General features: G+C 44.2%; 1 protein-coding gene across 4 annotated transcripts in view; it reads left to right on the top strand.

Annotated features, from left to right (window-relative positions):
• Positions 1 to 2,025: 2,025 nt before the first annotated feature.
• Positions 2,026 to 26,057, top strand: part of tafa5l (TAFA chemokine like family member 5, like) — a 42,293-nt gene continuing 18,261 nt past the window's right edge. For 2 of the 4 annotated variants that reach the window (XM_084014500.1, XM_084014501.1), the window contains exons 1-2: positions 2,026 to 3,147; positions 14,092 to 14,241. In XM_084014500.1, coding sequence (XP_083870626.1) covers positions 3,051 to 3,147; positions 14,092 to 14,241 — 247 coding nt within the window. In that variant the 5' untranslated portion in view covers positions 2,026 to 3,050. The remainder of the gene's footprint in view (positions 3,148 to 14,091; positions 14,242 to 26,057) is intronic. The other 2 variants (XM_084014503.1, XM_084014502.1) reach the window with 1 other exon arrangement.

Genomic DNA, 26,057 nt, shown 5'->3' with positions numbered 1-26,057 from the left:
GATATCGTATGTTGCATACGTTGATATCCGACAAGGGAGGTCCCATATGGGACAAAGCAATTCAGCCCTATAGAGGATATCTGACATTAACATTTGGAGTCATGTCTCTGGCCATCTGATGAATGTAAGTCCAAACTACAACGACCTTTTGACTCTGTTTTAGTCTCTGCCAATTCCAAAGAAGAATATGTTGTTTTTCCTGCTAATGACTCCACAACATTGTTTATTCGCTTGACCGTGTTGGACAATTAGCTCAAAAGATGCTCACAAGCTCCTGTCATCATCATCTGATGTTAAGATTATAATATTGATTATAGCAACTTTAAGTATGCAGATGTATATGCAGTGAAAATAACAGACATTCAGAGAAAGAAGCACTCATTATGAAAGAGAATAAACCTTTTAACCTAATTTATTATATTGTGGGATTTCTCAAGATGGAAAAAGTCTTAATTACTGTGGAGTAGTTTAATCCATATCAATGCTATTTAACAAGCTCATCATATATTTTGTATCTAAATAGGCTACTTGATATTGTATAAACGTATTTTATCAGATAAATGTAAAAGTATAAAGAAGTATAATAGAGATGATCGAGTTTAGAAAGTCCAAATTGCAGCAGAATAACAAATTAACATCAATCAGCATCTTTAGAAATACAAAGTAATCACATGTACATGTAGTTATAAAGCATCTGCCCGAGCATCCACCCTGAATGAATCACTTTGAATCTTTACCATTTTTTTCATTGAGTGCAGCCCATTTAAAGTGAACACGACAGCATTACTAACGTTACAATCCACTCATGCCCATATGCCATTAAGAATAAGCTGTATATTATTGGTAAACACGGAAAATAAATATGATGGTTAAGAAATAAACTGGCAGAATTTTCCCAACCCTGTCAGTCACAGTGATGGATTATGATTAATTACACTGCAACCCCTGCTGGGACGCCACTCTGTCAGACTGAAACGTGGTTCCCGACTCTGATAGCTGGCTGAGCCGAGCTGTAGACGAGGGAAGAAAACAAATCTCATCTCGGCAGCCGTCCTCCCTGTAGCTCTTCCACCGTCGCCCAAGTAGAGGAAGCTGCTACGGCTGCTTACAGTGACGCAGGAAACATCGGTGGGTTTTAAGACACGAGGGGGCAAATCAGCACAGTATTTGTTTGATACTCAACAAAATCATATAGTCTGTGCCGTGTGGGGGCCGGTCATATTTCCTACATTAGTGATGATGTGACAGGCCTTCTCATAAAAGCCATTCAGTGAAAGGCTGATAGCACAGCAGCACACAGGGGGAACTTCTTCATCTGCTAATAAAGTGCACATTGACTGATCATTTAGTGTAGGCCCGTGTGTGTGTGTGTGTGTGTGTGTGTGTGTGTGGCGGGAAGTTATAGCAATGGTCCTCGTGGCTTAAATAATGCCCTTACAGAAGGTAGACTGGCACACACACACACACACACACACACACACACACACACACACACACACACACACACACACACACACACTCGGAGAAGCGTGTGCACACTTGATAATTGATGTGAGACAGAATATAGAAATATAACCTCTGCTTTAAAGAGCTCCGAGGCAGCGCACGTGCCAAAGCCTCACACCGGTCCACCGAAGGAACAGACCTCTTGCATTTTCCCAGAATGCCGGTGTGCTCAATGTTAAGTGGAGTCCTCAGACCATGCAGTCCTCAAGGGCGTTTTTCCACCTATGAAAGAGGGGAGCATACAAACATGGAGAATGTGTCAGGGAGTGCGGGCAGGCTGGTGCAGCGTTGTGTCTCCCTGTGGGCTCAGATGGGACACCGTACTGTGTATAAAAGAGCATCATCACATACAGTTTGGGATCTGTAGCCCGGCGGCTCAAAGTTTCCACCCCTCACTTTGCAGAAGGAATTGGGGCACCGTGTGTGTGTTTGGAGAGAGAGAGAGAGAGAGAGAGAGAGAGAGAGAGAGAGAGAGAGAGAGAGAGAGAGAGAGAGAGAGTAACTCCGGGTGCAGCAGCCGGCAGCAGCAGCGTTCCCTTCCCTCGACTGAAGGGAGGGAAATCCTATTCTTCGGCGGCGTCGCCCGCGTGCAAAGGGGGCCGCCCGGGACAGAATCAGGGTCAACACACTCGTCTGTGACCAACATTTGACTTTGCGAGGAGGGGAGCCGAGGTGCGAGGAGGCATCGTCACAGACAGAGTCCCCACAAAGGCTCGCACAGGTGACAAGTGTGTCCAACTTCACTGCGCCGCCCGCATTGACGCGCGCAGCAGAGTGCGCTTTTGTCCGGCGGCGCTGCTGCGTGAGATCCGTCTTTCCTGTTTTTGACGTGACATTTGAGCTGCGGTGCATATGTGGCCACGTGTGTGACGCATTTGCGCCTTCGGCTGTTTGTTCCAGAGCTCGCCTCCTTTAGGACGCCGGAGCGCTGTGTTTTCGGGCAACTTGCTGATTGGTATGTTTGTCATGTCCGTCTCGATGAACTTGCGCGTTTTTCTCTCGTAGAGTCACACAGAGCTGCGCTCGGTGCAGAAGTTGCTTGGGAATAATAATAACACTCATAATAACAGTGCGGAGGAGGGGGAGCGAGAGGTGACAGCGGCGTTCAGGGGACGTGGAGCGGCTGAATTGACTACCAGCATCTCCGCGTAAGGACCAAAGCTGCGGGGGACCGCTGCTGCTCACTCCTCTTCATCTACATACTAACTGTTTTTGTTTTTTTGTGTGTTTTTGCGGACGCCTGCCAGTGAATTTCAGCTCGTGAGACCACAGCTGCGTAAACTTGGCCAGATCTGGCAACATCGTGCCCTCTGTGTGTGTGCGTGTCTGTGCCGAGCAGCCTGGATGGATATGCGGCTCACCGAGGGAATTTGAAAAGCAAGGGGGGATTATTATCAGTCCCTCTCCTATTATAACCTCAAAATGGATGCCGACGACAGGCTGTGGAGACGCCAGTGGATTAGCCACTCTTCCGCTGATCTGCTTGACATTTGAGCGGCGCGAGCGTTCAAAGTTTGGATAATCTAAAAGGCTCGAGGTGTAAGATGCAGTCTGGGGCGAAGACGCTCTCCGCAGGTGGAGGTGCGTCACTCTGCTGCCTGCTGCTCCTCTGGCTCATCTACTCCCATCTGCTCAGAGAGGGTAAGGACACTTCGAGCTCTTCATTACTTTGGCAGCACCGTTGCCTCTGGGGGCTTCTTATTGGGACGCAGCTGCACCTGGTGTGGTCAGATCCTGTGATCCTGAAGAGAAACCCTATAATGTCTATTAAACACACGCCTGCAGGGACCTGAACTGTGTCTTTGCTCACCACCAGTCAATCCATGGTGACCTTGTTGTGCCTTGTTGTATTTTTGTCATCTGAATCCATAACAATGTTCCTATAGAGTGTCCTGTACTTACGAGGGACATTAGTGGACCTAACATGTTGCATTGTGCAGTACTATAGGAGCCTGTAATGTAATATAGACCATACACTCACAATAATGTATAACCTTGTTGTTAAACTAACCTCATGTTTTATCTTCTTCTGATGCTCTTCTTTGCTACCTTGTATAATAGTAATGTAGTGCAGCCATAACAAAGCTTGGGAAGGAAGAAAAAAAGGCAACACACTTTCCTTGTTTTAACTCCCTGGTGCAGACAGGAGAAGGCCTGACTTCTGCCTCCAAAGCTTTTATAATTTCACTTAGGTTAAGGCTATATCCATCCACGCCATGCTTTCCTGTTGAATAATACATCCACTGGTGCAATTACACCTCCACCCTGACACAGAATAGAAAGCAAAAGGATGTTTCTCTGCACTTCATTGGCTGCCGTCCACGACAGAACATTTAGGATTCCAGTGGCGTCAAAGACACGCCGAACAGGCTTAAAGCATTGGAACTTGTTGGGAGATGTTGAACACTAAGTTTGCAGATTAGATCTTTTAATCAAGCGTTGGCCAGCAGCATAATTACCACTGTGGAGGAGGGATAGTGCCTACATCAATGTCTTTGGCAGCTTGCCGGGAACAAAAGTAGACACTGATGTGAAAAATGAACTGCCTGTGCACTGAAATGTGCTCCCTTTGCCTCTAATTTGCAGTGTTTTCTCCCAAAGTGCTGCTTTCACCAGCCTCTTATTGCCGCCCATGAACTGTCTCTCAAGTCTCTGCATATTATCTGAGGAGTAACAGCAATCCTCCTCTTCCCCACAGCCATTTATTATTGACTCAATTTCATCTGAAAATGATCTCGTTAGAGTGTTATTGTGCAAAATGGTTCAATCAGTCTCCTGTGAACTTTACTACTCTTGATGTTCCTCGGGTAAATAGATTCTGTGGATTTGGCCCAGTTAAAACCTCCGGATGTGATTTGAGCTTTGACATTCTCTGTATGTCACTGGCTTCTCTTTAAGAATGGAACATCTCGTCTTCTTTAATCCATACTTATGTAATCCTCATAAAGCCCTTCTTCAAAACTGGCAACGGTGAACAGTCAAGGCCACCACTGCTTTTTTTAAAAATAATTATTTCATCAGCGTTTCTAAAGTATATATTTGAATGTTTTATGACTGCTCACCACAGATGGAGTCAAAGCAATGATCACTGTGACCGACTCTTTACCACCTTTGCCTCCGTGGCCCCTGAATGAAGCGGCGGCTATTGTGGTTGAACCGGTGGGCAGAGAGGTGAACCTTGTGGTAGTGAGAGGCTGCGTCGCCTCCACCGTAGCTCATCTGTCATGGCGGCCAGGACAGGAAATCAAAGCGCAGCAGCCCTGTCCATGCACGCCATTGGGCAAACGGCCACCACGATGAATGGCCTGTCAGCCGCTCTCAACGTTGCCAGTTTATTCGACGATAAATTTGGAAATGTCTGGATTTCCTCACAGGACAACATTCTGGTTCAGTGGTGCAGGCAGAGAGCGGTGGCAACTCCTCCTTGCTTTGTCAACCTCACTGCTGTGTGTGTGTGTGTGTGTGTGTGTGTGTGTGTGTGTGTGTGTGTGTGCAGTAGGAGGGGATGGGACATTTCTATCCACATTTGTAAGTTGGAGGTGGACAGACAGTTGGCCTTTGCTCCCACTCAGCTCAAGGAACTGAAATGCCAAGAATACATTTCAACTTCAAGTGGGAACATAATTATTCCTCCTTCTCAAATAATGTGATCACATGAGGGCCAATCCTGGAGATCTTTGAGCTTCTTTGAGGTCAAGCTAAGCCCTCACTTTCCAAAGATCACCTCTCAGTTTGGACAGAAGTATAACATCTTGTTTTACTCTGATTTCCCGTTGAAGAGATTTAACGCTCCAACAGTAAATATTTTGAGGGGTTGGTTGGTCATCGTGACAAACCTGTCACACAGAGAATGATCACCCTCTGCACTTCCCTCCTGTTCAACAGGAGCTTTTTAGCCTCTTTTGGCTCATTGGTTTAACCTGGACCGCCAGATGGTTTGTTACATAGAACCATCTGAGAAGCCATCAGTGCAAACTGTTTGGAAAATGGCAGTCAGTTTAAAACGATCCAAACTCCCAGTCGGGAGAGGAGCGAAAACATTTTTTCAATCAAGAAAATGGCGTTCAGTGCTTCCTTGCTCTTCTTTCAATGAAGACATCTTCCAGTTCTGATATAAATGACTGCAGTATCTACACTCTGTAACTCTTCAGGACTGTTTACAACAAACAGTGGCTCTCCATGCCACCTTGAACACCCTAAGCCACACCCACAGCTGCCAGTAGCTCCTCACAGGATGCTGATTGGTCCAGATCACAAATACATTACTTGAAGCCTCACAGGATTCATTTTAATGCGATTCTGTGCCATGCAAGGAAATCGTTGGTTTGATTTTCAAAAGTTTCTCTCAACACTCTCATTTCAGTGTTCAGGCAGCTGTTTTCATTAAAATCACTTCGATAAAACCCCTTTGACACCTGCCACACAACAAACAGAAGAAAATGAGCTACTAGCTGGTGAAAAAGGTTCTGGAGGGTAGTCAAAAAGAGTGACTCCAAACGAATGCTAATATTGCTCCATGTCTACTGAATGTGTAAACTGGCAATTGTTTGCTAACAACGGTGTGTTCTGCTGCTCCCAAGTGGCCGACAAATCAATTACTGCAGCTTTCTGGCGGCTGACGCTCTCGCTTGGCTGCTATAAAACAAGTTGAACCAAATTACTTCAATTAATCCACAAAGTTTCTAAACCTGGCATCTCATATTAGTGCAACCGGCAGCAATGCTGCCTTTTATAGCACACGTCACGTCACAATTAACATGCCACTTTGATTCGTTTGAATAATTCAATCAGAGCTGCTGCTAACAAATAGCAGTGTCCTGAAGCCGAGGCTGAGAAGCAGACACAACAACCCATCCAGTCTTCCTGCTGTGCAGTACAAGCTGTCGATGGGAATGACGCCACACATTTTGTGAGACTCGTCTATAGGCTGTGTCGCCACATTTTAAAATGAGTCACTGTGGCTCCGCGATCAGTACAGAGCTCCATTGATGACGGGCTCACACAGCCGGTCCTCTCTCTCTTCGCACCGTGGCCTCTGCCATGTGTCTCCTGTCCTCCTGTGATGTCTCCCGTCCAAATGTCATCCGCAGACTGATTTCATCCTGGTGAATGATTCCCGATGCAATCACAGTTACTTTTTTCCACTTTTTTTTTAACAAATCAGCTCTTGCGTGAGAGACGGCATCACCCGAATGATGAATTTAAAAATCTTTGGGTGGCATCCTCTTTCAACTCAGGGAGCAGGGCCCATCCAACCAAGCATTAAACTAATCAGAGTAGCACAGAATTACCGACTTTTTGAAGTGAAAAGGATGATTTCCATTCCAGTCTCCTTCAAGGCGGCATTAAGCATGCAAAAGGAGACCCGCTTTGATTATGACCTTGCCTGTAAATTCTAAGCAAATCATCGAGGCCTGCTGCTATAGGCGTAGGAGCTGTAAAAGTATGAGCATCTTTATGGAACAAAATGAAAAGAATTTTTACTGCTAAATCAATTTGGCAGCATACAAAGCTCATATTTCATAGCTCCCTGATTATGAATTCTTCTAGCCTTCAGCTTTGACCTCCCTTGTGGTGGAGTGGCGTACCGCTTCGTGTATTTCTGCATTGTTATTTTCTCTGCGGAAAGCTCTGGGCTTGGAACGGCTCCATCATTGGCAGAGTGGTGTAAATGATTTGAGTTATGTGCCTTTCAGTCTTGTGTCCTGTTCCATTTTTCTGTCTGATGCCATGAACGTATTTATTGGGAGCGCCGTGCTTGAATATTAAAGCTGTGGTTCACGCAAATCGCGCATTCGTGTACAATTGGGGGTCTTAATAGTCTTCCGATGCTCACCATTTTCTCTGGGTCTGCATCGGAGAAGGAGGGCATCCTGGAGGGCTGTGCAATTTGAAGTGAGCCATTGTGACTGCAGCGTCCTGTCCGCATTACATTCAGCCGAGCTGCTGTTTGCTTTTTCAAGCCATATTGTACCTTCGCTCTTTACGCCCGAAGTCTGTATTCACCCACGACCAATTGTCTGAGTGTACTCTACTTTGTAATATCTCTGCGGTCCAGACTGTGCTGCATCGCTGCCACAGAAATCCATCAGAAGCCACCTCCGTCACGTGCGCTCTCCAAGACGTGTCGCAGGCCACAGCTAAATTACAGTGTCAGTCGCAGCACCGGGTGCACGTACGGGGGAGCGTTTTCTATTTCAAATCAGCCCTCGGCAATGTCACACAAAAGCAATGCTGGACGTTAGAGAGTGGTAACTGTAATTGAACTGCAACGACCTGGAAGTCCAGCAAAGAGACGTTCGCAAACTAAACAGCACGCTCCGTCTTTCCGGTGAGAAAAGAACAAATCTAACAATGTCGAGTCCGGCTTTGTCCCGAGGGAGCGTCAGCCTACTGCTGCTATGAAGTTTCAATTTGTCATTCCCCGTGGGTGGAGTAGCGTACACACCTGACACCAGGATTACATTTGGGCAAATAGAGCACATCTCCGGCGTCTCAGTTGGTGGTGGTCCAGTGTGGTGTCTCTTTTTTTGTGTGTGTTATGCAGCCCCACCGGTTGCTCGCCACTGCTTGGTTCGGCCTTAAGAAACCCCGCATTTAAATACAATGCAGTAAGGCATTTGTAAATATGAAGGGCTCTTTAGAGGAGAAAAAACAAGCTGTATTGTCACCAGGAATGCGAGAGCTGGAACTTCTCCTCAGAACAATAAACGGCGGACGGCAGACTATGTGCCAACACACTACTTATTTTACGGCTTGCAGATAAATGAGCTTCATCCTGCAATAGCATAACATACCCATCATCTGCAGAAGTAACCCTGGCTGCTCCCACACTTGCCTTTGCCATCATTTCTGATTAATTTCCGTCAGCTTCGGATTAAATTGCATACTTAGGTACCATTACAGGTCGTCCGACTTCACCAGAGACTTGTTCACTTGCATAAATATTGATCGGACCGCAGTACAGTAGTGCAAGCATGTGAACGGTATTCCCTTTAAACCAAAGCACATTAATATAAAGCGCATGTTTTGCTCCACTGCTCCGCTGCCCTACTTGTTTAGCGGCAGACGATCACGGCGGTGTCAGGAAGCGCTATGGCATGGGGGGGTCACTCCAACATCTGTCTCCCTCACCTGGCGTCCCATCACATGCTCCTTACTGTCCCGCTCATTACCCAACGGTGGTGAGCTAATGGGATGCAGTTGGCTGTGGCCGCCTTGGCGAACATATGCTCAGGCGAATTCGATTGCTGTTTGATGTTGTCCTGAGTCGTTAATGACAGACGGAGCTGCGAGATCAGAACGGGCATGAAGGGAAGATTAGGTGTTCACACTACAGATGGAATCAAAGCAGCAGTGGAGGGTTCATCCCGAAAAAGTCATTGAGATTAGCCTTCTTTTTAGCTAATGTACCGCTGTGAGTAAAAGTGTGAATAAGTTGGACTGAAATACTTATTCAATAACACGTAATCAATTAAGATCAGTTGATCGTCAGAAAATAAATGGTCAATCATTTTGATAATTGTGTAACTGTTGAAGTCATAAAGCAAAAAAATGACAGAAAACTACAGCAAAATATTTTGATAATTCACTGTTTAGGTCATTTTTCAACCAAATATCCCAGTATAACAGTCTACTCTAAACTGGAGACCGTCACTTCCTAACCCCTGTACCAGCATATGAGCATCTCTGCTGCTGGTATTGGCCGTCACGTCTTAAATCTCAATTTTATTCCTGTGAGGTCCATGCATAATAATGTTTCAATCAGATCCAGCAGCCCCTTTGCACTGCTCATTTTAACTTAATGATTACCGCTCGCTCATGAGTGGGTGCATGGACGTTGTAACGTTTACCTTACTCAACACTTTCTCTTTCGGGGGCGGAATATGGAGGCTTACACAATACATTTCAAACAGAATATTCATTTAACATTTAGTTAATCTCTTTTAATTTCATTTTTTTTTCTGTAATATGTTTCAACTCCTAATCCATTCAGATTGAGGCATTACAATATTTAAATCAAACACGTGTTATCCCCCTGCAGAGGAAGGAAGACGCCAGGTCTCAACCACTCTACATTCTATTTGTAGCTCCGAGAAAAGTCTAGATAAGAGAAAATTGGTGAATGAAACATGCTCACTTTAATGACTCGTGCTACTTCATAACAAATCTCTGTACGAGTGGTTTTTGCATGAGACCCATTCTCCGGTTTCAGCTTGTCAAAGGTGAGGATTTGCTGCTCTCCCACGCAGTCAGGGCGAAGCTCTTTGATTAACGGCAGGGATTGTGGTCCGATTTCGACTCCACATTTGCAAGTTCAAGAAACTGAATCCCTAATTGTGTCTTGCATTGCATCTCCACCTCCATCATTACCCGAGTGTTTTTGAATGGAAGGCTTTGTAAAGCACTTTGTCCTGCTCAGGTTGGGAAGCTCCATATGAAAGTTCTCCATTTATGTGTCCATCGTCAATAATGATGTTTGCAGCCCTGGACACACAACATTCAAGAGAAAAGGATGAATCTGAGCAGTATGAGGTCGCTGTATTGGTTCTAGATTCGTGGTGGTATTGGGGTTTAGTCGGTGCTCATTACATTTGGAAGTTTGATAACTGCAGCCACCACAAAATCAATTCTGACTGATTACCCGCTCCATTAATATTTAGAATCTCTCAAACACAATGCTTTACATTTTCCATAAAGACCTGAATTCAAATCTGATTTGATGCACGTTGATATGATGTCATGCTCTCTAAATTGCCCCATTTTCATCCTTGAGAAGGCACTTCTGTCAGGAAAGGAACATACAATGGAATGAATATACTCAGACGTATTGTTGTATGGCAGTGTGGTGATTAGTACGATTGACTCTGTCAAGGAAAACAAGTTGGATTCAATGTCAGGACGTTTGAGCCGAGCCAGCACGCTATAGCTGTGTCTTTACAGGGGCATAATACCAAATACAATTCCTATTGTCATGAATAATTAACTGAACCAGCTTTACAAGAAGTGGAATTTTTAATAAATACGGTTCGAAACTGTCATTTGCGGAGGGGCTCTTTGCAATAAAACACTGTAAAACCTCACTTCCATCCTTAGCAGCCCGCAAGTAATTACAATCTATAAAGGGAGATTGTTTTAATATGGAAATGGAATCCTTGTCATAGTTCGTTCAGTGCAGCCTGTCATATAATTTTATGGCAAATTCCCCGAGGAGAAGCAGAGCCCTTTCTCACAGCTCCCAATCTGGTTTCAGATGAGCGGGAGCAGTGCAGACTCCTGTCTGTTTGTCTGGCGCAATCTGATAACGCTGTTTTATCAGTCAGGACTAACTGCTGATGCATCTGCACAGTCGTAATTAAAGAGACAAACAAGAGAAAAAGATAAGCCAGAATGAAGTAAATGTTTTATTGATAACTGCATCTGTCCGAATAGGGAGCAGACTGCGGCCAGCCAGTGTGATGTATTAAGAGTTTAATAACCTCATCATGCCCACCCGTTCTCCGTCGGACAATGACGCACGTTGAATCAGGGGAACATTGTGGAGGCGCGCGTGGACTCCCGGCAGCCTATTTTAGGCGGAGATACGCAGATATTTGTGCTCCTGGTTGGCGATCTGCAGTGTGTGATCAAAGCGCTGATATGTAGAGCACAGAATCACGTCTTTGCTCCGAGCTGTGTGTTTGATCCCCCCGTGCGTCTGCGCTGCCACATTGTGCTTGTATAGTGTTGTGATTCAGTGATAAGGTCATCAGGCTGCCAGTCAGTGCTGAGAGCCAGTCTCTATCTCTGTGCTGTGTATCGGCTTCCTGTAGCCCTCCAGATGTCTGACAGGATCCAGAGTCTGGACGGCGAGCATCCTTCACTCGGCGAGCTGCTCGCCGCCGCGGCCGTATGCACATTTCATCATGTGAAATAGAGACAAGGCCAAGCGTCTTCACGCTGCTGAGTGACAGAAACCCCCTGTCACATGAATCAACTCCTGTACGAATGATGGAGTGCTGACCGTGGCTGAGGGCACTTTACAACGCCCCCCCCCCTCCCCCACCCTACTATTCTCCTCCTTCAGGCTTATTGCATGAAGCCCATTCATCTGTTCAGTGTTGAAATATCTGATGGCACCTCTGTCCTCCAAGCATCCACCAAGTATGCAAGGACTCGCCTCGGCGAAAAGCGAGCGGAGGGTGGGCTGACTGGTGGGTAGTGGGTGGAGGGGGGGTTCAGCACGGCTGATGCTATGAAATGAAATGTGCGTAGCTGTTCTTTGTAGAGGTGATTGTGTTTTATGTCTCCCCAGACTGGCGGAGGTAATCATTTCATGTAAAAACACACCAACCTTATAAGTGAAGCTGCCACTGGGGCCGAATCCATTAATTGAGACGCTGACAAAAGTCTTCAGCCTGGCTTGCAGGTCGCAATGTGGAGGAAAGCTCAGGGAGCAGTGAAAATGAAAAGGGTTCATCTTCTGGAGAGCATGAAGGTGTCATTTTAATGCCAATTTGATGTTTTGATTAAATTCCTGTGTGCAAATGGGACAATTTGACCCAATTGTGTTGTCAGAGGAAAATAACAGTACGGGCCAATATCCTCTATCATCCCATCCCTATTCCCTCCGTTCTCCAGCGGCCAGGAGGCATTTTGAACTTACGATGTTGCTAAAAGTAAACTTGCATGGTCACCATAATCAAACAAAACCACTGTTAGTCATCTGGAATATTTCCACGCTGAAATGTAGTAGCTTCTGTAACATCACAGCACCTGCTGAGGCAATTTTATGAGTCATTTGTGTTGGTCAACAACCCTTTCAATCTTTTGCCATTGTTACAGTCCTTTACAGTCATTTCAGGCCATACAGCAGTTAGTGCCTCCCTTAATGAACCTCTGGGGAAAGGACTAGAAACAGCAGCGAAGCACTGTTGGTGACCTTACAAGAACTGCAGCACACGCCCCTCTCTAATCTATCGTCCTGAGCCGATGCTATCTTATTGTCGGGCTGAATGGCTTTCACTGGCAGCTGTCTATTCAATAAAGAAAAGAGGTGGAGCTGTTACTTTTTCCAGATCATTATAAAGTTTCCCCAACTTTTCCTGCGTTTTATTGTTCAACCTTGAACAGATAAGTTGATCTTTCACTTCACATGCATTTATATTGCATCTATTAAGAAATGTGCTGAGTGCAAGCAGAGCCAGATTTGATGTATGCACGCATTATTGTTCAGCATATTGATTACCTTTTTGTTCTTATTGAGGCGGCAATAAACCTTTTTAAATGACAAAAGGGCATAAGTAAAATGTGTGTGAAAGCAACAGACACTCTCAAGCAATTAACTATCATTAAATCTTAAAGTATAACAGTTAATACTAATAAGACAATTAAATATGTTCCCTGTGGTTTCCAAACAATTTATCCAAACAAAACCGCTGCTTCGACATTTAGTCTTCGATGAGACGTTTCATAGGTCTTAACATTGAAATCGTCATTGTTGGAATTTAAAGTGTGACTCATCAGAAAGGATCACCGGAGCCGTGCGTGAGCTACAGCTGCAAGTCTGGGCACAAAGCTCATCCATGACAGTAATTTGACACAGGTGTACCATTGTGTGTTGGAATACTGTGTGGCTGGAATTCATCTCTTGGCATTAGAACACCTTAAATTCATCCAAACTCACTCAATATTTCATGTTATTCAAATTGGAATCATGTTCATTTCATGCCAAGTAAGAAGTTTAAAAGTTTAAAATGTGTTTTTATCAAAAGGTCAAGATGATGTGGAATATTTATTGATTCATTATTATTGAATCCCAAGTCGTCCATTTGCAGCCAAAACGCCCCTGTGATTTTTACCTTTCTCCTGTTTGTGTAGCTTAATTAATTTAGATATCACATTCTGCACAAACATGCTACAACCCCCCACCCCCCATAAAAAGCCCTGCTCAGCCACAGGTCCCCGGCCAGGGAGTCATCCATCAATTTGTAATGCCTGGAGGACTCTGAAGTAATTCTCTGTGCTCGGAGAGAATTGTAAGAATAGCACACACACACGCCATGGTGGTTTCTGAGCAAGTTAATCATGACTTTAAGACATTCTGTCCATTTGCCGTTTCAGTAGAGCTTAACATGGCTTGAAAATTGGTCTCTTGTAGGACCACCTTGCCCAGCAGCCACCAGCATGTCCACTGAGTCTTACATTATTTCAGCCAGTGGTCCGTGTTTCTCCAACTAGTTCCTTTTTTAGACTTTCACATCCTGGAGCGTTGGACTTACAGGCTGGTTAAGTTGAAGTTTTTTATGTCCTTTTAACAGATTCTTGAAAGGACCTTTCTGCATGATCACGAAGACACAGAGGATAGAAACTGAAGAAGCGCTCTAGCCTGCTATTTTATAAAGCTTTGAAATGAGTTTCTCGTTTTCACATTTGAAATGAAAGCATCAACCTGTTCAGTGCTGCACCAGACCCCCCAAAATGGCCCCGCATCTAGGCTGCCTGTTGTTTGCACCTTTGAAGACCAGTTGCTCCTCTGTAATATGCTCATTACAGTCTCATTATGCTAATGTGATGTACTTTGTTCCTCGCTGCTGTGTTCGGCAGGCCAGTTGGCGGTGGGAACCTGCGAGATAGTGATGCTCAACAGAGACAGCAGCGTTCCCAGACGCACCATCGCCAGGCAGACGGCCCGCTGCGCCTGCCGGAGAGGCCAGATCGCCGGGACCACCAGGGCGAGGCCGGCCTGTGTAGACTGTGAGTTGAATGACCTTCCCTGCTCCGGGGAGGGCAGATTTTTACTGCTTTTAGTTTGGCTGAGTCAGAAGATGAGGCCAAATAGTTTGAGAAGCCAGTTAAAAGTGTGTATTAAATGTAAATGTTCTCTTCACTACAGCTGTAGTCCCTTGAGCAATGCCCCACATGTGGTTAAGTGTTGAACTGATGAAAAGTGGTTCCTCAGCTAATTCTTAGAAACAGTTTCTTTATTCTGTAATTTAATTCTCGGGAAGTTAACCCATTTATTGAAGAACAAGCGATTCCCATGAAAGGCTCCTCTGTCTCACCTGTAGATAACCGTATAATTTATGACTTAATGAACAACAGCATTCTGGCAGTGGGTCAGACCTCTAATGTTTGTCTGTATGGGGTCCTCTGCATGACTCCCCGCCTTCAACCACTTTATTACTTGCACAGAAGTTGTGTTTGAACTTACGACGGCGTGCTGGGGCCATTGTAGGGAAACAAGAGGCAGATCGGGGGAGGGATGTAATATTTGGTGAAAAAACTCATGTATGAGATTAAAGTCATTACTTTATGAGCAATCTTCAGGTGAAGAGTCTGAAATATGAATATACGCATTTTCTTTCTGTGATATATATTTGAGTAGTAGTTGTCTGAAATTACTGCAGAGTTTAATGATTTTTCTGAGTTTTTCTTTTCCCATAAATGTGATTTATAATCTCAGAGAATATTCCAATGTTTTTCTTGTAAATCACGTTTTCATGTCATACATTTACCACATTAATCTCAGAGCATATCCAAGTAGTTTTTCTTGTAAATTTACGACTTTAATCTCAGAAATTCTGAGTTTTTTCTCTCAATATTATCTCCGTGCCCCGCGGCTCTGTAATTTCTCTTTCCCTGGCCCTAATGTGCTTTGTATAAACTAGAATCACTCTCTGAGCATTTAGTTTGTTCGAAGTAGATTTGACTTCAGTATGCACCAAGTGAACGCTGGATAAATGACTCATAGATGTCACAAACTTCAGAATGCAGGTCGGGACCCAAATACAGAAACGGACGGAGAGGGAGCGGGAACCATGATTTAATGAAAAAGATAAACCTACAGAAGGCAGTCCACAAAAAAGGCAACTAAAGAACATCCACCACAGAATAGGAACACGGGGAGAACAGGCTGATCGTGTCATAACTGGGAAATAGGAGACAGGGAACCAGGCTGGATGATAGGGAACCAATTAAACAGGACAAAGACACGGGGAAAACACACATGAGTGCAGGCTGGATGCTGATTGGACGAAGACTCAAGGGAACAGGTCAAGGCTGACGAGACTAATATGGAACAGGTGATGTGATGAAAAAAGCAGGGAAAACAGCAACAACAGGAAGTCAAGCTAAAACAGGACACAAGAGACAGAAAGCACGAAATAAAGAGGAAATCAACAAAACAAAACCCAAGATCCTGACAATGGCTCTATTTTGTGATGTTATACTATAAATAATTCAGTTTGTTAAAGGGATAGTTGGATATTTGGGAAATACCCATATTCATTATCTTGTGAAGTGATAGAAGATTGATACCACTGTCACATCTGTACAGTAAATATGCAGTAAAGGTGCCGTGGGCAGCCGGATAGCTGGCACAGTGGGGACTTGCTGGCACAGTGGGCCCTAAAAACAACAGACCAGTCCCAGTGGGAAACAAGATAAACAAAAATAAAATAGCAAACACCGTTAGGGTAGAATACAGCTGTGACAAAAAATACAGGAAATAAACAATGATAATGACAAGTAATGGTATGTGGAATCATTACCTCCGCCGCAAAAGAATCCATTGTCCTTTTTTTTTTCACGGCACGACATTTTGACAGAACAGGAACATCGTGAAAAATCACAACTGGCAAAGCACAGGTGTAACTATTAAAGTTATTGATGGAGCCATTCCATTAAGTGTCCCATCCCAGTGAACCTGCGTACCGGGGCGCTACATCTCATGTTATGAATGTTATTTCAGTCAGAGACACCTACGCTAGGAATAGAGCATTTAGAGTCCGCTGATCCCCCTTCATAAACACATACGTGGACATTTAGTCTTCTTGAAGACATGAATTTACCTTTACAGGTGGAGGTTATGTTGGTGGATGGAGCTGCAGCAGCAAACGTTGGCACCATCTTCATCTTCATAACTGATAAGAGTCACGTTGTAATGTCTGTGCTGCATGAATGACTGGATGTTACTTGCTGCGCAGCTGGGAATGAGCCAATCAGAGAGGAGCGTACTGCCAGTACAGTACACTTCATTCATTGCACCTGGACTTTACCTGCTGTCACAAACAATATTATAAGGAATGTATTTTGAAACAGGACCTATTTTCTGTTTTGTTTTGTTTCTCTCCGGTGTAACATCTTGGTAGGGAGGTTAAAAACCTGTCACTGCGGTCAAAAGAACTGGGAGTTCCACTGTCAGAGGAACTATGGGAGGAGGGCCTGTCCAGTATACAGAAGTGTTCTATAAATTCAAGATATCGCCTAATTCAATTTAAAGTCGTACATAGACTGCATTACTCCAAAACTAAACTCAATAGAATATTTGAATCAGTGTCCCCCATGTGTGATAGATGTAACAGAGCCGAAGGTTCACTCTCACATCTATTCTGGTATTGCCCAGTGCTGGACAGCTTTTGGAGCGACATATTCAATTGGTTCTCTAAGCAATATAAAATAAATATTCAACCAGACTGTAACCTGGCTATTTTTGGTGCCTCTGAAAGGACATCGACCCTCCCTTCCCACTGTAAGCAGGCTCTCAAAACAGGCATGGTAGCAGCCAAAAAATTAATTTTACTTAACTGGAAATCTCCATCATCCCCTTGCTTTAAGAGGTGGCTTAACGAAATGGTTTTTGTTTCAAGGATGGAACAGATTCGCCTTAGTAGAGGGAATGCACCTAAGCATTATGAGAAAACATGGAAACCATTTTTGGCCTTACTTGATGAGACCTAAATGACCAATAATATGAATCAGGCTGCTATGTGGTATTTGTAATTCATTCAGCTTCCCGTATTGTTTCTGTACTGACCAAGGCTTTGATTTTCCTCTCAGGGTTCCCTTTTTTTTTTTTTTTCCCTCTCTTTTTTTGTGAGTGTTTGTGTTTTGTTTTGCTCTGTTTTGTTTTTTTTATTCATACCCCTGATGGTAACATGCGAGACAGAAGGCACTGGGCCACTTTGCTTATTGTATATATCCTCATATAGTCTCTGTCTTTATTTTTCTTACTTCATTTAACAATGTCAGGTGCTGTATGCCTTTTTTTCTGTTTTCTCTTATTTTTTGTAAAAATTTAAAAATGTGAAAATAAAATATAAAAAAAAAAATTAAAAAAAAACCTGTCACCGCATCACACAGAAGCATCACGTGGAGAACAAGAGACAGAAATGCACCACCAAGCATAGCCAAAACGATTTGCTTTAAGTTGCTTTAATTATATGCTAAATAAACAAAAAGATTAGTAATGTCTTGTCAGAATTTCTCATATTGTTATCCAAGAACTTATCTTATTTAAGGACACTCATCTTCCCCCACATCGAATACAAGTAACCGAAAACAAATTGAACAAAATGTCTTCCCATCCATCTTCCTCCATTAAGACCAATTGGAGATGTGATTTAGTTTATACACTCAACAAAAATATAAACGAAACACTTGTTTTTGCTCCCATTTTTCATGAGATGGACTTAAAGATCTAAAATTCATTCCAGATACACAATATTACCATTTCTCTCAAACATTGTTCACAAATCTGTCTAAATGTGTGATAGTGAGCACTTCTGCTTTGCTGAGATAATCCATCCCACCTCACAGGTGTGCCACATCAAGATGCTGATCTGACATCATGATTAGTGCACAGGTGTACCTTATACTGCCCACAATAAAAGGCCACTCTGAAATGTGCAGTTTTGTCTCACAGCAAAATGCCACAGATGCCACAAGCATTGAGGGAGCGTGCAATTGGCATGCTGACAGCAGGAATGTCAACCAGATCTGTTGCTCGTGCATTGAATGTTCATTTCTCCACCATAAGCCGTCTCCAAAGGCGTTTCAGAGAATATGGCATCCAACCGGCCTCACAACCGCAGACCACGTGTAACCACACCAGCCCAGGACCTCCACATCCAGCAGGTTCACCTCCAAGATCGTCTGAGACCAGCCACTCAGACAGCTGCTGAAACAATTGGTTTGCATAACCAAACAATTTCTGCACAAACTGTCAGAAACCGTCTCAGGGAAGCTCAACTGCATGCTCGTCGTCCTCATCGGGGTCTTGACCTGACTCCAGCTCGTTGCCGTAACAGACTTGAGTGGGCAAATGCTCACATTCGATGGCGTCTGGCACGTTGGAGAGGTGTTCTCTTCACGGATGAATCTCGGTTTACATTGTTCAGGGCAGATGGCAGACAGCGTGTGTGGCGTCGTGTGGGTGAGCGCTTTGCTGATGTCAATGTTGTGGATCGAGTGGCCCATGGTGGTGGTGGGGTTATGGTATGGGCAGGCATCTGTTATGGACGAAGAACACAGGTGCATTTTATTGATGGCATTTTGAATGCACAGAGATACCGTGATGACATCCTGAGGCCCATTGTTGTGCCATACATCCATGAACATCACCTCATGTTTCAGCAAGATAATGCACGGCCCCATGTTGCAAGGATCTGTACACAATTCTTGGAAGCTGAAAATGTCCCAGTTCTTGCATGGCCAGCATACTCACCGGACATGTCACCCATTGAGCATGTTTGGGATGTGCTTGACCGGCGTATACGACAGCGTGTACCAGTTCCCACTAATATCCAGCAACTTCGCACAGCCATTGAAGAGGAGTGGACCAACATTCCACAGGCCACAATTGACAATCTGATAAACTCTATGCGAAGAAGATGTGTTGCACTGCATGAGGCAAATGGTGGTCACACCAGATACTGACTGGTTCTGAGTCCCCAGACCCCCAATAAAGCAAAAAAATGCACATTTCAGGGTGGCCTTTTATTGTGGACAGTCTAAGGCACACCTGTGCACTAATCATGATGTCAGATCAGCATCTTGATGTGGCACACCTGTGAGGTGGGATGGATTATCTCAGCAAAGCAGAAGTGCTCACTATCACACATTTAGACTGATTTGTGAACAATGTTTGAGAGAAATGGTAATATTGTGTATCTGGAATGAATTTTAGATCTTTAAGTCCATCTCATGAAAAATGGGAGCAAAAACAAAAGTGTTGCGTTTATATTTTTGTTGAGTGTATAACGGACCAATCAATAGCCATGAGCATCACTCCCTTTTTGACTCCCAACTTTGTGATTGACTGCCTGCATTAGACCTCCTGCAGTCAGCCGGTGTGGCATCAACAAAATTAGTAGTCTCTCCGCGCCTCGTTCTTCATGTTGAATTAGGCTGTTGCGATGGTGTTTTTAATATACTCCAGCTGAATGAAGATCACTTGTAACGGAGACTGTGTGCTGTTCATCCACTTTCTAAGATAAGATGTTATACTTCAGAGCCCCCTGCTGTGTTATTGGACAGTATCTCGAGGAGGACGATAAGACAGATGAGACACAGTCCATCTGCGATGCTGATTGGATTTCACAATATCACATGTATCAGATGCACCATTAGTTCCATCATGCAATGACTCATAGCCTTAACCTAATAGCCGTTACACCAGTCCCACAGCCTGGTCACGCTCTCCACGCTGCCTTTAAACGCCACTCCGTCTCCGCGGACGCCTCTCTGTAACACTCAACAGATGCTAATTAACTTACAGAGCGCTATGATTACAGCAGCAGGGAATTGATTATTACTGGCTTCCTGCCGCACCACACCCTACACTCCATTAATAGACAGTGCATTAAAGATGCAACCTGTTGCTAGCTGGGCTCGTTTTAAAAGCTTTCCGCTGACAACCGAAAATGGTGTCCATCATCACCACGAGGCTGTAAAGTGGAGTTTGTGCATATCGCATGAGATTACAGTGGGTCTACTGCTGCAGCTAGCTGGCCTTTATCTCAGGCTATTCAGTGACACTTGCTTTTGATGTGAATTCTCATAAATGCCCCTTTGCCCTTGTAAGCACATAAACCACATTTACTGACTTATGGATATGTTTATTCATTGATGCCTCTCACCGAGTCTTAGGCGTCTTCCGTTTTTTTTCACTGAGCTGTTATTAACACAGCAAGGACTCACTGTCCTCTGGGTCAATTTAATATAACTCATTATCAGCAGCAGCAGGAGTGGATCTCTGTGTTTTTGAGATATGTGGTGATAGAATAGTGACCTTTAATGAAAGTTGGATCTTCGATGCTGACTGATTGTCGTAAGTCCTGAAAGGCCAGGAACTCCGTCCCGATGTTGTGTGTTTACAGTACATCGACATTTGTAAGCACATCATGACTATAATTCCTCAAAGTGCATAGCATGCATTGCAATTTAAATGCTTTACTTTTCCCAGAGAAAATCCTCCAGAGCAAAATAAAAAAAGTAATCTGTGAAAAATTGCCTTGTAGTCCACACTGTTAATTCTGATGAGGGCAATGATTGAGATCAAGATATATAAAAAGAGAATCAACTCAATCTGTATGTTGTGGCCCTTTCTCACGCTCCATGGCGTTACATTAACATGGTCACATCTGTTAAAGGTATAATGATCTGAGATATGTTGAGATATCGGGCTCAGAGTGAGATAAAATAACCCATTTTGAGAAAGCGGCCTTTAAAGCTATGCTTTTAAAAGTGATATCAATTTCAAAATGACTTGATATCACCATGAAACACTATATACATTTAAATCCTTTGTTATTAGTTGTTTTGTAGCAGTTTCTTTTAGATCTTGTCTTAAAATACGCAAATTATGCACTATTAATGCTAACTGGGTGAATTAACATCTAATCTAACAATGCAAAAATCAAGCACTAAATCTGTGTTTTGGATGTTTTAATTTAATGAAAGAAGAAATATTATGGCAGCAAAATATCCCCAAATCTCAAAATTCAGCAGTTAATGAAAAACAGTGTTTTTGCCTGGGGTGTCTCCCCTGAAGGAAAAGTACATAATTATATACTTTAAATCCCAAAAGTACTTTAAATGTGTCCCAGTTCCATACTACAAAATTGGTTTAAGTATGCAGTGTGTTCACACTGGAGAGCACAAGTAAAAACAGTGATTCAGACAGCGTAAAACAAAACACCCGGTATGAACTCCCCATATCCCGAGGAAGACGAGAGGAAACGGATCTAGTTCAGGAAGCAATTACAAACTCCAGTTGAATTAGCCTCCAAACCTTCACTAAGTTTTTAAATGCGTTTAATTAGGATCAGCCTATCTAGCTGCAGATCTGTCTGCAAGCGGTTCCAGTCTGTGATTTCCTGTTAGTACAAAACAGTAAAGTAGATTAATGTCTTGTAAACTAACTGCAAACTAGTATGAAGGTTAGCATGTGGTCCAAACTTTGTCGTCCCACAGCTGCTGCCCGGGTTGACCTTTTCGAAGTCTGAATCAAACGAGTGGGCGGTAACGGATCTGCCTGCTTTTGCTCCTGTTTATTCATTCGTCACATGCAATATCTCAGGTGCCACAGCCGGGATTTTAAATGACATTCAAAGGGGTTACACATCTACACTCACTTTTAAAGCATGTCTGCCTCAAGTTATAGTGATTGGCATGTTGGTGGTGGTGGTGGGGGGAGGGATTACAAGTCAGAACTGAAACTTTAATGAACATCGTCTCCTACCCTGCAGGTTTGACTGATGTGCAATTTCGTGTGCAGCGATTCTTGCATTACAGACTCACTTCAAAGCCCATTAGTTTACTGTATGTCATATTGGATTTGGCGGCGTATTGAATGCTGCCCGCGCATCAAGGGACAGACGCCCGCAAGCGTCGTCATGAGCTTTATTTTCTGTGGACGGATCGGTGCAAGGGCTCCTTTTCACACTGACCTTGTCCGCACCTTTTCAGAGTGCATCCAGACAACTTTTTTTTGCGTTACGATTTGGAGAAACTCATTTGCGCAATTATAATCACCAGCATAAGCTTGTAGATTTGAATCACTCTGCTGTTTCCTGTAATGAATAGGAAGTTAAAATCCAACTCTCACATACTGTACGATGGAGCCCTGGAGACAGCAGTCTGCAGCTGGTGGCTTGAAGGAGACAATTGCACAAGTATGTTTTAACTCCCTCGCCATCCTGGTTGTATTCACACTTCCTTAACGATATACAACAGCTTGGTAGCGGGTAAAGTTTGTTGTATGTGATTTACCTACTGATCGGCCCAGATGGTGGCTGCATCATCCTTGCAGCATATTATCTTTATTCTTATTCCTTTGTTTTAATTCACCGATTAATTTCTCACCATGCGACAAGCGCAGCGTAATAACTTCTTGTGCTTGCCTGCCTTTTTTGGGACATATTTGAGGCTTTTCTCGCCCTCTTTTTGTGCTGCAGCATGTCACTGTTGTGCAGGTTCAGTCTACACACTATACACAGGAGGATTATGTGCGTTCCCTTGCTTGTCTCCCTGCTCTCACTCTAATCTGCTCCCCGACTCTCTCCTGCTCCCTCTCCCCCGGCCCGTTGTTGCCATGCCACCACATCACACTGTAATCGTATGGAGCTCGATGGCCGCCGTGATAAGAGGCTGCAGGGAGACTGTTTGTATGCTGGGCTGCAAGCGCACGCCTTCACACTCTCACGCATTGATTATTGACACTAAACGAGCCGAGGAGCGATGCTGAAATGAGATTAAGCAAAAGGTTTCTCCGGATTAATAATGCAGACACCCAGTTGAGAAGATGCGTACTCTTTGTTTACCTCAGCCGCAGAGAGAAGCAGGTCATTATTTGAGGAGCTTTTATTAGAGACATTAAAAACAAGTATATTTGAATATATTTCCCTTTTTTCCCAGACCTGCTCTCATTTTAATTTGTTGTTGACGCTGCTTGCTGGTAATCGTAAACTCAACACTCCCTCCATATTTACCCGTGATAAATTCAGTATAATATACATTTCACAGCACTAATTCTGTACAACAACACCGTCACGCCACACTCACTAATACTGTATTCATTCACTAATTAATTCACTAATTATCTGCAATATTCTTTTTTCTCCGATCGCTGTGAAGCCTCCGTCGGTGACAGCACTTCCTGCTCAGCTGTGTCTACAGAGTTGAGTTTCATTGGCAGCAGCTTAACAGCGAGTACGAACCAAGTATTGAAAGAAGTGTTTTCCAGCTCCAAAATACTGCAACAGAAATCAATATCTCCGGCAGTGAATGTGTTTGTGGTGTTTTCCACTGACCAACATTTGCAAATCAACAGGAAAATGAAAATGAAATATATGTTTAGAATTTCTTCCTGGCAAACTGTATCATGATGAGCTCGGCAGAAACAAGAGGGAAAAAAAGCAGAGCCGTGGCAAATCCCCCCCCACCAAATGCAACAGCAAATCTCAGCGATTGAACAGCTTGCTCAACAAAACACACAGTTTGTCATGAAGTATAGAGTCATTCGTAGCTTGGCTGCTGGCTGGGTGTAAAATGTGTTGAATGGAGGATTTCTCTGTTGTCATAATTAGAACTGAACGACCATCAGGCCTCGGGTAGCAGGTTGCGCTGCGTAGAGGACAGAGGGCTGGAAATCTGGCCACGACAAATTGATCCATTATTGAAGCTTAATTAACATCAGCCAGAAAGCCTGTAAAAAAAGCGGTTACAATGTTTCTGGTGCCAAGCTAATCTAGTTAGGTAATCTTATTGGATACTTAGCCAAAGAAGCATCAGTATTATGATGAAATTACCAGAAGTGACTCACAAATTGATTGTCTTGACAACGCATGCACCATTTCACAGTATGTCCAGTATATTCAATGCAACATATGCAACATACATAGTCTTGTGGGTCTCTGAAGCTCTTTTTGTTTGTTGTACCGCATCTAAATGCATTTTATATGAGCTGCCTGTGGCTTAAATGAAAATTGTATGCTATTTTTTTGCATCTGTAAAAGCAGAATTACATCAGAGTAACAGTGCGCCTGGTTTAGGACTTCCCGTCGTGCCTCCTGCCCCGCTCCGAGTCTCGTCTGGCAGTGTTGTTTTGTGCTGGGTAAGGCTTGGCACATGGTGTGTGGGGGGGACAGATGGTCTTACATGTGATCTAGTTGGAGGTCCAGAACCGTACTCCATCAGGGACCACTGCAGCTGACAAGCCTGGCCCGACGTCCACATGCCCTGGGTGGGACTCTGACAGGACGGGCCGCCCAGGTGTCAAACCAGACAGACAGACGCTCACTCTCTCTTCCAACCGCCACAGCCAGCTGTTTCACCTCTGCTGCTGCCACCATCACAAACAGGAGAACATTAACAACAGGCCTGAAATCTTGTTCATACCTATCATTATAAAAGCAGAATAATTCTCAACCATTTGCATAATGGCAGCATGTGATGGATACTGTAAGAAGAAATATAGCAGCAGACAGATATTTTCAGCTTCCACTCAGAGACTCAAAGTCTGCTCGGCATACTGTTGCTGTGGAACGTGGGCGGTTGGACCATACTAGCTTTTTGATGCGTCCACAACAACGCGTGCCAGACAGATAGGCTCGATGGATAGAGACGGGCTGAAGCGGAACTGCAGCCATGCCGTTTCGACGTGCCGTTTGTGACGCCGCTGTCAATGAAGTCATCACGGCGACGCTCTAATCCCAACCAACGCTGTGCAACCGCCGCGCCGCTTACGACACCAGGAAATACATCCAGTCATCGTAGATCATGTCACGCTGTCATGGCTGCCATTGAAAACGTAACAAGGGCAAGCTATCGAGTGGCTGGATTCTGTGGCAGCAGCTGAAAAATGCATTTATTTTCGCCAGACTCCGGGCTGGCTGGGCTGATGCTCTCCACGGTTAGTCAGCACTCCCGCCACTTTGCCAGCTCAGCTTTTATTCTGTGCCCTGGAAATTGAGTTTTGCTGGCCCTGTAATGTACTCAAAACTACATCTGCAACCGGCTGATAAATCTACGCTTTGTTGCGCCTGACGGATGGCTGTGAAAATGGAAATTCACCGCGGCATGTTGCTGTGTCAAGAGGGAAGGTCACTTTAGATTTCTCCCTGCTCACCGAGGAACCTCTGACCAGGGTGAAGCCGAATGGACCGTTTTGTTTCAGCTTTAATATTTACTTAAAGCTTCTCCGGTTCAATGAGATGACCAGTTCCTGGATTGTTGTGTTCCACTGCTGGTTTTTCCGGCTGCCTGACTGCACCGCAAGGGGAGAAAAAAAAACACTGCTCCTCTTCCGATGTGTCAACAATATCTATTATTTGCTGAGGGAATGGCTTTATATCTACAGAGCAGTAATTGTGTATGTGGGTGTGTGTGTGTGGTTACATGCATGAGGGGGGCTTGATAAATACCGCAAGATGACAGATCTTTATTGCAGAGCTGCAGTCGGGGTATGACACTCCGAAGACCAATTTCAGACTGTTAACAAGGCCTGGACCAGGAATACCTCACAGCAAAATGTCACAAGGCTTCCATTTCCACACCTTTCTCTCTCCCTCTCTCCCACTCCTTCAGCTCTCCAGTGGACATTCAACGAATCGTACTTCCTCTCTTTCAATTTGCCCACCATGTTACCTAGTTCCACAATGTGCTGTCCCCCGGGGGATCACGGGCAGGCAGGAGCAGCGGCCTGGGCCAGGTCCGCAGAGAGCCGATAACCTTTCAGTGTTGCTTTAGCACGTTGTGTAAAGAACAATCAGAGCTTATCAGCATCGACT

The sequence above is a fragment of the Eutrigla gurnardus genome, assembly GCF_963514095.1.
Source record: "Eutrigla gurnardus genome assembly, chromosome: 8".
NCBI classification, from domain to species: Eukaryota; Metazoa; Chordata; class Actinopteri; order Perciformes; family Triglidae; genus Eutrigla; species Eutrigla gurnardus.
The sequence above is the reverse complement of the archived record's forward strand: the minus strand, read 5'-3'. Positions and strand labels throughout refer to the sequence as shown.